The 14,065-nt window shown below is 37.7% G+C and overlaps 1 protein-coding gene across 9 annotated transcripts in view; it reads left to right on the forward strand.

The window, feature by feature from the left end:
- RHOT1 (ras homolog family member T1) overlaps positions 1–14,065 on the forward strand; it is a 59,976-nt gene that overhangs the window by 12,018 nt on the left and 33,893 nt on the right. For 7 of the 9 annotated variants that reach the window (XR_005721639.1, XM_040244004.1, XM_040244006.1 and 4 more), the window contains exons 2-6: positions 6,736–6,794; positions 8,931–9,012; positions 11,004–11,047; positions 11,333–11,386; positions 11,541–11,593. Coding sequence is in view for 8 of the 9 variants with exons in the window: in XM_040244004.1 (XP_040099938.1) it covers positions 6,736–6,794; positions 8,931–9,012; positions 11,004–11,047; positions 11,333–11,386; positions 11,541–11,593 (292 nt within the window). In the remaining variant the exon portion in view is untranslated. The remainder of the gene's footprint in view (positions 1–6,735; positions 6,795–8,930; positions 9,013–11,003; positions 11,048–11,332; positions 11,387–11,540; positions 11,594–14,065) is intronic. The other 2 variants (XM_040244011.1, XM_040244012.1) reach the window with 1 other exon arrangement.

The raw sequence follows: 14,065 nt of genomic DNA on the forward strand, positions 1-14,065 counted from the left end.
ATAAGTCACCTCATTAGGATAAATTGAAGCATGGTTGAAAGAGACTATAACAAAGGACACTGGTTTCACTCAGGAAATTCCAAGGGATTTTGAAGCTGTGCCAGGAACTAGGCATAAAGACCAGATGTATTCTTTATTGTATCACATCCTTCTTTGCTAGTTGTGATTTGGGGATTTTGCTGGTGGGCCAGTGGTTAAGAACCGCCTGCCAGTGCAGGAGACATGGGTTCGATCCCTGGTCTGGGAAGATTGCACATGCTGTGGGGCAGCTAAGCCCGTGCACTGCAATTACTGAGCCCGTGCGCTGGAACCTGGGCGCCACAACTGCTGAAGCCCTAGAGCCTGCGCTCCGCAACAGGAGAAGCCACTGCAAAGAAGCCCACACAACGCAACTAGAGAAAGAAGACCCATGCAGCCAAAAGTAAATGGATAAAAAATAGTTATAATTTCAGCATTAGTTATTTTTTTTTTTTACTAAAAACAGGTTGAGTAAAGTAACTTTAGAACTGTTTTTGAATGTGTCAGCAGTTTCCTGCTATTCACAGCTCTTCAGTTACTCTTAAGAAAAGCTGTGAATGGGAGAGTTCCAGGAGCTCCCAAGGGTAGGCTTGGTTTCCAAAATAGCAGTGCTGAAGCTACAGCAATACCATTGTGTTTGGGGCAAGGTGAGATCAAGTTATGTACCTCAGTCTAGTTGATGTGCTACAAGTTTTTCTTTCCTTTTCAGTGTAAAATTAGAAAATTCCATTCAGTGTTTTCAAATATCTGGTTATTGTGTTAATTCAGACTCATAGATGTTAAGTGTGTATTAATACTTTCTATTCATAACAGTGTATGAAATGGCTTAGGAGTAGTTCAGAGGAGAAGGAGGAGGAAGGCTTCAGTAGCCCCAGGATGTCAGATCCCACAAATTGTGAGGTAGAATTTGAGGTGTCCTTCAGTTAAGTTGCTCCGTCGTGTCCGACTCTGCGACCCCGTGGACTGCAGCACGCCAGGCCTCCCTGTCCATCACCAGCTCCCAGGGTTTACCCAAACTCATGTCCATGGAGTCGGTGATGCCATCCAGCCATCTCATCCTCTGTCCTCCCCTTCTCCTCCCGCCTTCAATCTTTCCCAGCATCAGGGCCTTTTCAAATGAGTCAGCTCTTAGCATCAGGTGGCCAAAGTATTGGAGTTTCAGCTTCAGCATCAGTCTTTCCAATGAACACTAAGGACTGATCTCCTTTAGGATGGACTGGTTGGATGTTCTTGCAGTCCAAGGGACTCTCAAGAGTCTTCTCCAACACCACAGTTCAAAAGCATCAATTCTTCGCCGCTCAGCTTTCTTCACAGTCCAACTCTCACATCCATACATGACCACTGGAAAAACCATAGTCTTGGCTAGATGGACCTTTGTTGGCAAAGTAATGTCTCTGCTTTTGAATATGCTGTCTAGGTTGGTCATAACTTTCCTTCCAAAGAGTAAGCATTTTTTAATTTCATGGCTGCAGTCACCATCTGCAGTGATTTTGGAGCCCCAAAAATAAAGTCTGCCACTGTTTCCACTGTTTCCCCATCTATTTGCCATGAAGTGATGGGATCGGATGCCCTGATCTTCGTTTTCTGAATGTTGAGCTTTAAGCCAACTTTTTCACTCTCCTCTTTCACTTTCATCAAGAGGCTCTTCAGTTCTTCTTCGCTTTCTGCCATAAGGGTGGTGTCATCTGCATATCTGAGGTTATTGATATTTCTCCTGGCAATCTTGATTCCAGCTTGTGTTTCTTCCAGTCCAGCGTTTCTCATGATGTACTCTGCATATAAGTTAAATAAGCAGGGTGACAATATACAGCCTTGACGTATTCCTTTTCCTATTTGGAACCAGCCTGTCGTTCCATGTCCAGTTCTAACTGTTACTTCCTTACCTGCATATAGGTTTCTCAAGAGGCAGGCCAGGTGCTCTGGTATTCCCAGAATTTTCCATGGTTTATTGTGATCCACACAGTCAAAGGCTTTGGCATAGTCAATAATGCAGAGATAGATGTTTTTCTGGAACTCTCTTGCTTTTTCCATGATCCAGCGGATGTTGGCAATTTGATCTCTGGTTCCTCTGCCTTTTCTAAAACCACCTTGAACATCAAGAAGTTCATGGTTCACATATTGCTGAAGCCTGGCTTGGAGAATTTTGAGCATTACTTTACTAGCATGTGAGATGAATGCAATTGTGCGGTAGTTTGAGCATTCTTTGGCATTGCCTTTCTTTGGGGTTGGAATGAAAACTGACCTTTTCCACTATAGTTTGGCCCCAGGTAAATAGCAGGGAGGGAACACAGCTCCACCCATCAGCAGAAAATTGGATTAAAGATTTACTGAGCATGGCCCCACCCATCAGAACAAGACCCAGTTTCCCCCTCAGTCAGTCTCTCCCATCAGGAAGCTTCCATAAGCCTCTTACCCTTCTCCATCAGAGGGTAGACAGACTGAAAACCACAATCACAGAAAACTAACCAATCTGATCACATGGACCACAGTGAGCCATGCCGTGTAGGGCCACCCATGACAGACGGGTCATGGTGGAGAGTCCTGACAAAATGTTCTCCACTGGAGTTCTTCGCCACTGGAGAAGGGAATGGCACACCACTTCAATATTCTTGCCTTGAGAACCCCATGAAGAGTATGAAAAGGCAAAAAGATAGGACACTGAAAGATGAACTCCCCAGGTCGGTAGGTGCCCAGTATGCTACTGGAGATCAGTGGAGAAACAGCTCCAGAAAGAATGAAGAGAGGGAGCTGTCCTTTAGAGATGGGAAATGTTTGGAAAAGTATACCAGAGAAGGGGGATGGTATTTTTAGATGAAGAAAACCGTGTGAGTGGGGCCAGGATTTGTCATGGCTTGTTTGGGCTTACACAAACAGAATGGCCTTATTGAAGTAAATCATGTATGAGGACTAGCAAGAAAGAAAGATAGATGATCTGGGTTAAATTCTGTATGATTTTCAAAGGCTCATAGAATAGCGACACGTTGATGAGGTAGGTAATTGAGAGTCAGGGATGGCTTTTGATCAGGTGAGTTAGGAGATGTAAAGAATGTGCAAGAAAGATGGACTGCATTCATATTACTGATGTATTAATGAGAGGAGAGACTGGGGAAGGGGGTAGAGAGTTGTGAACTAGGAAGTGTTTTGGTAAAAGTGCTATATTTAGGGGAAACTGGGAACAGAGAGGAAGGAATGAGTATTAAAAATGTCAGAGGAAGTTTGACAGAACTTGAATGATCAGTACAAAGGGTTAGGCAAAGATGGTTACCCTTTTTTTTTTTTTAGCTTTTTATCCTGATGTAGAAAGAGTGTTCCTTATTGGTGAAAAATATCCTAAATCCATTGGAATGTAATCTCCAAGAATATAAAAGTAGGGAAAAGGTAATTCCTTGATCAGTAGTATCCCCCTGACTTGGAGTAGTGCCTCGAGTGTAGAAGTGCTCAAGAAATGCATAGAAGGGATGCAGGAATGCGTTTAACAAGTTAAAACTGCAGTAAATTTCAGTTGCCATCTGTAAATTTAGAATGTGATAGTTTTTACCTCCAAAGTGACTTTTGTTTTTTAAGAAGGAAAGTTAAAACCTTTATTCAGAGACAGTGATAGGTCAGGTGCTCTGCCTGAGCACTTTCACATATATGATGTTGTTAAATTCTTACTGGATGGAACCTTGAAGAGATGGTATTAGTATCTCCCCGAAAGTATTGACTTTTTCTAGTCCCCCAAATTATATATATTTATAAAATCATATTGTACATGGTGAAGATGATACGTATTTGAGACTTGCTTCAAAATAATTCATGGGAAAGGACAAGAGAGAATATGGAAAGGAGATGAGGTTGGGTGATGGGTTCACACACGAGATTACACTGTTGTCACTAATTCTGGAATGTTTCCATTTTTTAATAATAAAAAAAGGAAAGAAAAAAATCATATTGTTCATGGTTATATATACTGGCCTGCCATTTTTTTTAAATAAAATGAAACAATTTGAGCCTCCAGATAATGACTGTAATGGATTATAACCCATAGAATAATATAATAATCCATGAGACCACACTCATAAGAAACAGAAGGGAAAGTTTTTTCTTACAGGAGAATGCAAAGTAATATAGGAGAATAGATAGAAATAAAAAATCACCATCTAGCAGCCACGATAGCAATACTTCACAAAAGGATTTTAGTTGTTTTAGGCAAGAAGCTTGAATGGCTGCTACACCTAATAGCCAAAAGTTTGATGAGAACCAGAAAATTTACAAAGTCTCAAAGTACCTCCTCATAAGATATTTTTTAATTAGAAAAAAATAACTTTACTGGAGAAACCTAACACCACCTCCTCCAAGTGATGACAGTGAACATCACAGTAGTGGGATAAACTGAGATTACCTCCTTTCTGCTATGGCACACTGAGAGGACACAAGAACACTTCTCTCATATTCTGCCAAAAAAGCAGAGCCTGAAATCAATCGTGGGATAACATCATACAGACCCAGTTGAGAGAGATATTACAGAATAAATTACTTGTAGTCTTCAGAAATGTGAGGGTCATGAAAGATAAAGATGGAGGAAAGCTTCCAGATTAAAGGAGGCTAAAGAGCTATGACAGCCAAATGGAACATTTGATTCTGGACAGAAAAGATTTTTCTTTTCTATAACGGATAATAGTGAGACATGAATAAGGTTTATAGATTACATAATAGCACTCTTTGGGGTTTAATTTCCTGATCTTGACATAACTTTATTTAACTGTGGTTATGTAAGAGAATGATACTGTTTCTGGGAAATACATACTAGAATGCTTCAGGGTAAAGGGGCATCATGTTTGTGATTTACTCTCATGTTTTTTTAAAAAATTATGTGTATATATAGAATAATAATGCAAATATGGTTAAATGCTAACATGTGGGGAATTTGGTTAAAGGATAGACTTGAGTCCTTTGAATTATTTTTGCAATTTTTCAGTACATCTGGAATTTTCTAAAAATAAAAAGATCTAGAGCTGCTGAATTAGTCACCAGTGAATCTGAATTATTTTAATTATCTTATGTAGTATTTGTGTATGCGGTGCTCGCTGACTTTTGCATTTTCTGTATTACTAACGTGTTAAAATGGGTTATTCTCCTAGGTCTGTTACTAGTGAGACCATGAGAAAATCACTGTGGCTGGGTCCCAGGCTCTTCATCTGAAATTTCTGTGGGGAGTGGGATAAGTTGACTTCAGTACCTGGCTCCTAGCAGTTCTCTGATGATGGGCTCCAGATTCTCTGACTCAGGGAAATGTTACCTTGTCAACCCGTTGAAGAAGGTGGCCCAAGCCTTCTCACATGTGTAAATTGAAAGGATTGAAGAGTCAGAGCCAGAGGATGCCTGTTAAGCATCTGGACTGCCCTCTATCAGCTGCAGCCGCTTGTCTGCAGCATGCCCTCTGAGTTGTTTTGAACAGTACTCTCTCATTTTTCCACAGACTTGACTTGTAGTTTTAGTCACACTTTCTTTTTAGTCACTTACTTAGCAAAGGAATGTGACTTTCCTTGACTTAAACATTTTCCAGCTCTTTTATATTTAGACTTTTGAAAACTATAGTTTGCTATCACAGCAGAGATCAACAGGCAGGTGGACTGTTTTCCTCTAGAATCACAAAAAGATTTTAGTTGATAAGCATTCGAATGTCTAATAATAGTAATCATATGATCAGAAAATGATGGGAATGAAAGTCAAGTTTCAGAAAGAAAATTAAGAATTTAAGTTTGTACATTAAAAAAACTGCTAGGTTAGAAAATGTAAGAGAAGTTTCTTTGCTCTTACTAACCCTTTAAATATGATACCTTAAAAAAGAAAGGATGTAAAGATATGAAGAAATAGACACTCTGATCTTCTATTGTTAAGGATGTAAATTATTCTTTTTTGACAATAATATAACAATGTCTATTAAAAACAAAAAGATCATGTGTGCTAACTTGAGTTCCACTTCTAGGAATTTATCCTGTAGAGATTAACATTGCAGCACCGTTCATCATTAGGAGATTACATTAATAAATTATGACACATCACACACTGGATTCTTATACGCTTATCAAAAAATAATGTAGGAAGCTTTTTAAATGTTAATATAAAATGCATTTATTATTACTGCTTTTAAAAATTGTGATAAAATATACAAAAAACATAACATTTTTTACCTTTAGTAAATATTCTGTTCAAGGGCATTAAATATGTTTGCAATGTTGTGTAACCATCACCACTTTCTACATTTAAAACAACTTCTTCATTACCAACAAAAACTCTGTATTAAGTGATAACTTTCTCTTTCCTCTTCCGGGAGATTTCTAAAGATTGTCATGGAATACTGCCCCAATACGTAATTAAGTGATAAAAATTGTAAAATAGTATAAATGCTCTCATCTACTGTGGTAAATTATTGTAATATGTTAATACGAGTGTGGGAAGATCTGGGAGACTATACATATTAAACAGTTTATGGGGGATACTATGGGAGATGTTTACGTTTATAGTATATATTCTAGTAATTTTTTTGTTTTAAACGGTGAACCTGTGTAACTTTTCTAAGCAGAAAAAAACAGATGTACTGAAAATTGGTAATTTAGATGCCTCTGATCCTCTGATTTTAGGTAACAAATAACAGTACTTCACTGTGTGGTTGCTAAATTTGAGCATTCTGGAATCTGAATACTTTATTAAAGTAATCCTTTTTCCTTTTCACAGCTAGAGTTGGGAAGACATCACTGATTATGTCTCTAGTCAGTGAAGAATTCCCAGAAGAGGTAGGCATTGTGATTTCTTTCCTACATTTAAAATTTTATCAAAATTAAGTTAAATGAAATACATTTTAGGGTTTTTTTGGTGTGTGTTTCCTTTCTGATAGTTAATGACTTTTAGAAAGGCTCATGTTAGTTTTTACAAGACATCCCTGAAATATAGGAGAGACCAGTCAAACCAGTTCTGAGTTCACATAAGGCCTTTATGTTTCTTACTTTTGACCTTGGCTAGGACATTTGTCATCTCATTGCCTTAGTTGTCTCATCTGTAAAATGGGAGCTGAAAGGAATATTAGGGATCATCTAGGCTATGTAATTCTTTCTTAAAAATAAAATGTTTTTATAAGCCCCAAACATAGAACAGATGAGTGTTCCTTTAGTTGAAGTAAGGATGAAATGTCTGGCTCCGCACCTGCCTTCTGTCCGACTCCCCCCAGTCTTTGAGACATCATTAGAGCCACTAGGATTCTGATACCCATGTTTGAAAATGTCAAATATTATCTACCTACATCATTTTACAAATAAAAAATCTAATTCATTCCACCTTTGCCCACCTCGAAGAATTGTTGTGGGTCTCAAATGAGATAAACTTACTAAAATACCAGCAAAAGCATGGTGGTTTTGTTATTGCTGGCAATGTATTTATTTACATGTTGGAAGATCTAGTAATGAACAGTTGCCTAAAGCATTATGTAAAGATATTGTTATGAGGAATGGGATCAATGTAAATGAGATAAAGATTATTTCTTTTTATTTTCTTTCTTCATATAATAGGTATTACTGGAGCCATGGTTTGCATTTATGATTTATTTACTCTTGTATAATTAGGAACATCTGTGCAATTTCATTGTTGAGAGAGCAATTTAATGTATTATGTAGTAGTTATTTCAGTAATTACAATTGTCATGTGACCATTGTTTCTTTCTTTTTTTTCTCTTAAAAAGATAGTTAAATAAACCATAATTTGTAAAGTGGAGTATATTTTCATATGTAGTTTGTGAAATCAGCAACATTAATTATAATCACTTAGAGTATAATACATAAAAGATTTTTGTGATATTTTAACTTAGTTTAGAACTGTTATTTTATCATAGTCCTTTTGGGTGTGGATAAGGAGTTTTTTAAAATAATGGAGTTATTATGCTTCAAGTTTATATAGCCAAACAGTTATCTTCTAGAAGAGATAAATTTTGATAATATATTTGCAGATTTCTTTTCTTTTTTGGCTGCGCTGAGTGGCATGCAGAATCTTAATTCCCTGACCAGGGATGAAACCCATACCTCCTGCATTGGGAGTGAAGAATTTTTTTTTTTCGGTTCATTAACCTTTATTGGGCAATCAGTAGTTCTCATCCACATTAAGTGTCTAGATTTTTTAAAGTTGTGACAGGCACGTAGGTAGCCCAAGAGTAGAGCTCGTTTGGTGAGTCTCATCTTAATTTTGTTTTTTGGACAGCTGCATACCAGTATGGGACATTCCTTATTCCTTTGGCCCATACAGCTCTGTTGAGCCATGTCAGTGCGAACATCTGGGGTTCCCATCTCCTTCATGGCCAATTTCTGGATTTCTTTGAGTGCCTAAAGGGGCATACTTCTTGAAACCCACTCCATGGATACACTTGTGAATGCTGATAGTGTATTCTGGTCACCACCTCACTGATGGTGGATCAGCTCTTCTTCTAGCTGTCTTTGTGTGGGTGCCATCCTGCTGGATCGTAGTTGGAAAGGACAGGAGGATGGAATCTTAACCACTGAACTGCCAGGGCAGTCCCTTGAGGATAGGTCTTCACTTGCCGAATATCTTAAGCGTTCAACAAAATAGAATGAAAACTACATTTTAGAAATCTAATTTTGAAACGTTAAATTATTGTTTTGGGAGCTGAAGTGTCCTCAATATATCCTGTGCCCACACAGGTATAAATGTGCTTTTATTTTATTTTTTTAGTGTTTTATCATATATTAGTATGTATTTGCATCTATGGTAAAGCACAAAAACAAACATTTAAAATTATAATAAATACCCGTAAAGGTAAGCATGGGTGAAAGGGCTAATTATACATGAATTTACATAATCTTTACTAAAAAGTTTGATTGCTGATATTCAAAGGTTTTTCTTTCTTTTATATTTGTTTGCAAATGAAGGTTCCTCCCCGGGCAGAAGAAATCACCATTCCCGCTGATGTTACCCCTGAGAGAGTTCCAACGCACATTGTAGATTACTCAGGTAGTACATGTCTTCTTGCAGGTGAAGCTGTAGTGTTAATTTAAAAGTCCTTAGAAAGATACTTACTAAGCGTTAAAAAATGTTTCAGGAGGGGTGTCTCTCTCTCTCACAGTAAATGATTATTTACTCTTCTTGTCTCACCCCACACCCCACAAAAAGCCTCCACCGTGCAGTTCTCTGTCCCTAATTTACTAAGGGTTCCATAATAATGAAAGGGAAAGGGGGATGGCAGATGACCAGATAAATCGTAACCCTCCTTGAATTAGCATATTTGCAGAGTTCTGTGTTGTTTTGTTATCAAGCATTCAGGCATGGTGATGTAGAAAGAGTTCTCATGTGAAAATTTGTTGAGTTCTAAGTTTGTTTTTAATTTGTCAGAGTTTTTCCTAAAAAAAAAAAAAAAAGTTGAAACAGGTTTGCTTACATTAAATGATAATGGAAGCACATCTATATTGTTTTTAATAATGTAAAGCTTTTCTGCACAATACTACTTACTTTTTAATCATTAAGTTATTTTGCTTTGTTCTGGAACTTCTTTCGGAAAGGAAGGGTCAGTTGTAACGTGTATCACTGATGCGGGCTGTTGATAATGGGGTAAACTGTATATGAAATCAGGAGGTATATGGGAAATCTCTGCCTTCCACTCAGTTTTGTTGTGAACCTAAAACTGCTCTGAAAAATGAAATCTATTTTTAAAAATGTGTATAACCACATTGGTAATACTTTGTTTTGCTGAGCTGGTATCCCATCCATTCTAAAAATGAAACACTAGAACTGTACAGTCTAATACATGTGATTGTTGAACACTTAAAATGTGTCTAGTCGAAATTGAAATGTGCTCTAAGTATAAAATATAAGTGGACTTAGAAGACAGTATGAAATAAAGTACAGGATCTCATAGTTTTTCTGTTGATTACATCTTGAAATTTTAGTATTTTTGATACTTTGTGTTAACTTAAAAAGTCATTTTACCTGTGTCTTTTTTCTTTCTAGTAGGTGACTACTAGAAAATTTAAAATTCCATGTATGGTTTATATCACATTTCTGTTGAACAGTACTGTACTAGAAGCTGACGGGGGTTGGATGCTCCCTGCTACAGTGTCTCATAACTAGCTCTATGTATAGAATTATTCTTTCAGTGTGTGTGACTACATGTTTAGATTGACTTCATTATTACAATTGAAGCTTTAACTGCTTGATTATTCAACTTAGAGAAGATATTTGAAATATGGCCAGTATTTAGCATTAACTGAGATACCATTGTACTCATTTGTAACATTAGTTTGTATGTCAGAAATAACATTTTGAGGGGAAGCAGTTAAGGTAAAGTGATCTAATGTATCAATAATTGCTTTGCTCTTCCTTTGTTTACTTCTCTCTCCTAGCTATGTATCATGCCCATCCCCTGCACCTGTGGGATTATAGGCATATCCCTCCATGTGAACAGTTATAGCCAGAGAGATGGGAGTGAAGGAATTCTTGACTTTTCATTATCATGCTCTGGTTTTGCCTCTGGGGCCTGGTTAAGATTACTTCTGTCAGCTTTCTAGATCTTAAGCTTGTATTTCCCAGACTCTCACCTGGCTTTTTGACCCTGTGTGTATTGACTTTTTGTCTGGGCTTCTGACTCTTTAGTACCCAGTCTTCTAGCTTGAGTTTCTGATCTCTTTTGCCAGTCCCTTCTCAGCTTTGGATCAGATGCTGGCCCAGATTTATCACTCAATGTCTTGTGCTCTTCCCTGCCTGACTTATCTTCGTGTAGACTTGTCTCTCCGTGCCAGCCAGCTTCCTTATCATAGTCCCACTCTTTCCTTTCTCTGGCTTTCCCTTTTCTTTTGCCACTTGTCTGGTAGTGCATCTTGTAAATAACATGAGAGGTGAGGGAGGTTTTGAGGGATGTTAGGTGGATGTCAAATGGATTTTAGCTTGGTTGTTTATTAATTTTTATGAAAGTGTTTAAAACATGAAAAAAATGACTTTGTCATTTGTAGAAGCAGAACAGAGTGATGAACAGCTTCATCAAGAAATATCACAGGTGAGTTTAAAAAAAAAGAATTCTAGGTTGTTTGTGGGAGAACAATGATGATCCTGTGTCTGCCGTTTCCTTCTCTCACAGAGAGGGCTTTTTCAGTTCTTCATTGTCACTGCTGACTTTGAGTATATATTTTTGCCGTAAATCCTTTTGCTCTTAGAGGCATGCTAAGTTTTTTAATTTTCAAATTTTTTTCTTTGTTAGACTGAAGTATATTAGCTAGCTGGTAATTAGATGCTACATTTGTATTATTTTAAAATACCATCGATTTGTTAATTTTTCTTCTAGGCTAATGTCATCTGCATAGTTTATGCTGTTAACAACAAGCATTCCATTGATAAGGTATGAATATGTGACTTTTCACTATACTTTGTTAAATTTCAGTGGGGGCACTTTTAAAATTGATCCTCAATTTAGAATTTTAGGAGTCCTAGGGTGGTGTATTTTTCAAGGGAGATCTTCATTAGGCCTTAACTCCTGTTAATTTTCATTTTAGGTAACAAGTCGATGGATTCCTCTCATAAATGAAAGAACAGACAAAGACAGCAGGTACTTTTTTCTCTCTGAAACTTCGTATATTGAAAAATTTCAAACTTAGAGAAAAGTTGCAAGAAATAGTGCAATGAACATCTGTAAACTATTCATTTAGATCTACTAGTTAACAGTTTGCCATATGTGCTTTATTTAATAGGTCTGTTTATACACACACACCTTCATCAGAGAGGAATTACTTGAGGCTGCATACATATTTGAGAGCAAAGCAGAAAATAGAGCTCTGAAACTGTAATGTGCCCTCTTTCTTGAGATGCCCTTTTGAGGACTGGCATTACCCCAATCATTGAATGTTCACCATGTGAAATATGTTAAGAGCACAGTCATTATCACTGTTTTAAAGTCACTTTGTAATGACTGACTGACTGAGCTGAAAGGAGCTCTTTAGAGCTATACTGTCTAGTGGAATAGCTTCTAGTCAGTTGTGGCAATTTAAGTAAAATTACATAAAACTAAAAATTTGGTGCCTCAGATGCAGCCACATTCAAGTGCTTCATAGGGACTTGTGGCTAGAGGTTAAGGTAACGGACAGTACAAATAAAGTTCATTTCTGTTATCACAGAGGTTGTATTGGACCGGACTGCCTTGGAGAAAACAATGCCTCCATGCTCCTGACACTTGCTTTTCTTGCTCATTTCTTGAACTGTTTCGAGGACTCTTCAGAGAAGTTAGTTTTGCCAGGATCTATGAAGCGCTAGCTTGAACAACTGAATTTTTTAAATTGACTCTACCATGACAGCTTCCTAAACTGCTCTCTAGAAACTAGCTGGCTGGTCTCATGCCCCTTTAGTGTGCCATCTGAAGGTGGCCTTCAGTGTTTGGGAGATCTAATTGAACTTTCTCAGGCCTGGGTATACCTTTACCCTTCCCTGAATCATAGGAACATATTTATTTCTCTTGTGGTTGATTTGTTCCAAGGTGGTCTATTGCATTAATGTATGGACTTCGTGTTTTCCCAGTACCTTCTTTCCTGGGCCTCATACCTTAAGTTTATATTTGTTACACATATGTTCTTATCTAGGACTTCTGTGGACCATTATCACAATGGTCCTTAGTTAGATATGCCCATCACTGTCACCTGAGGTACCTTACAACAATGTAGATGCCTTTGCTCTACTGTTTGAGTTTTAGGATTAGTCCGTTTGGAGTAAGGCTTGGACTTGTGTGTTTTCTTTTTTTAAGATCCGTAAATTATTCTGAGCACACCTTTGGTTGTAAAGTAGTGCATTTGTGGGAACTCTCCTGGCTCTATTAACAATCTGTGTTTAGGTTATGTAGTGGGCCAGTCCTTTTACATGTAATAAACACACTAGGTGTTTAAATAAATGCCTGCAAGTGTTTCTTTTACAATCTGAGTCCCAGCTAGATGATTTGCCTTCTCTTTAAGCTCTCTCATGGGTTGTACAAATAATTGTTCTCCACTGGGCTAGTTCTCCTTGGTGATTCCCATTCAGATTTCTGATAGGCCTTTCAGATTTAATTTATTGAAAATAAAATTCTTTATTTCCTGCCTATTCCCCTCTGCCCCCACCCCCAGATTTCTCAATCTTTCCTGTCTCAAAAGATCTGTTCATTTTGGGGACTTCCCTGGCAGTCCAGTGGTTGGGACTTTGCCTTCCAGTACGGGGAACTAGGATCCCACGTGCCTCTGGGCCAAAGGACCAAAACATAAAACAGAAGCAATATGCTGTAACAAATTCAATTAGAACTTTAAAAATGGAAAAAAAAATCTACTCCTTTTGTCCAGCCAAAGAAATCTATGTACTTTTCTTGATTTATGTTTTCCTTCAATCTCCATATCTAATCTACCATTGCTCCTATCTGGTCTACTTCAAAAATATATCTCAAGTCTGAAAATTTCCTGTCTTCACTACCCTAATCCAGGATACCACATTAAAAGAACTTTTTTATTATTGAAAAAAATCAAATATATACAGAAGTAGAGAGAATAATATAATGAATCCCTCTGTATCATCCAGCTTCAACGATTAACAACTCATGGCCAGTGTTGTTTCATTTATTACCCCTTCCTTTGGGATCATTTTGAACAAATCAGACATCATATCATACTCTTAACTATTTCAATATGTATCTCTAAAAGATAACAAGTGACTGCATTTAAAAATGTCCATCAGATCGTGTCATTTTACACTTAAAACACGCTCTCTTTACTGTAGCTGTAAAGTCCTGTTGCATCTGGCCTTTGCTCTCCAGCTGTGCTTCATCTGTCTTCGCCTTTGACCTCCTCAGCCACTCTGGCATTTTTCTGTTCTCCGGACTCATGGGGATGTTTCTTCAGTTTGGGGCTTTCCCACATGCTGTCGCTTCGTCCCAGCCAGCTCTTTCCAGGCTCTTCACCTGACAGGTTCTGTCTCATCCTTCACTCCTTGCCTCAAATGCTGCTTTGTCAGAGGGATTGTTCCCTGATTACCATGTATAGTTCGCCCTCTTCAATTTATCATTGTACTT

This window comes from Oryx dammah, unplaced genomic scaffold (genome assembly GCF_014754425.2).
Source record: "Oryx dammah isolate SB20612 unplaced genomic scaffold, SCBI_Odam_1.1 HiC_scaffold_8, whole genome shotgun sequence".
Classification (NCBI taxonomy): Eukaryota; Metazoa; Chordata; class Mammalia; order Artiodactyla; family Bovidae; genus Oryx; species Oryx dammah.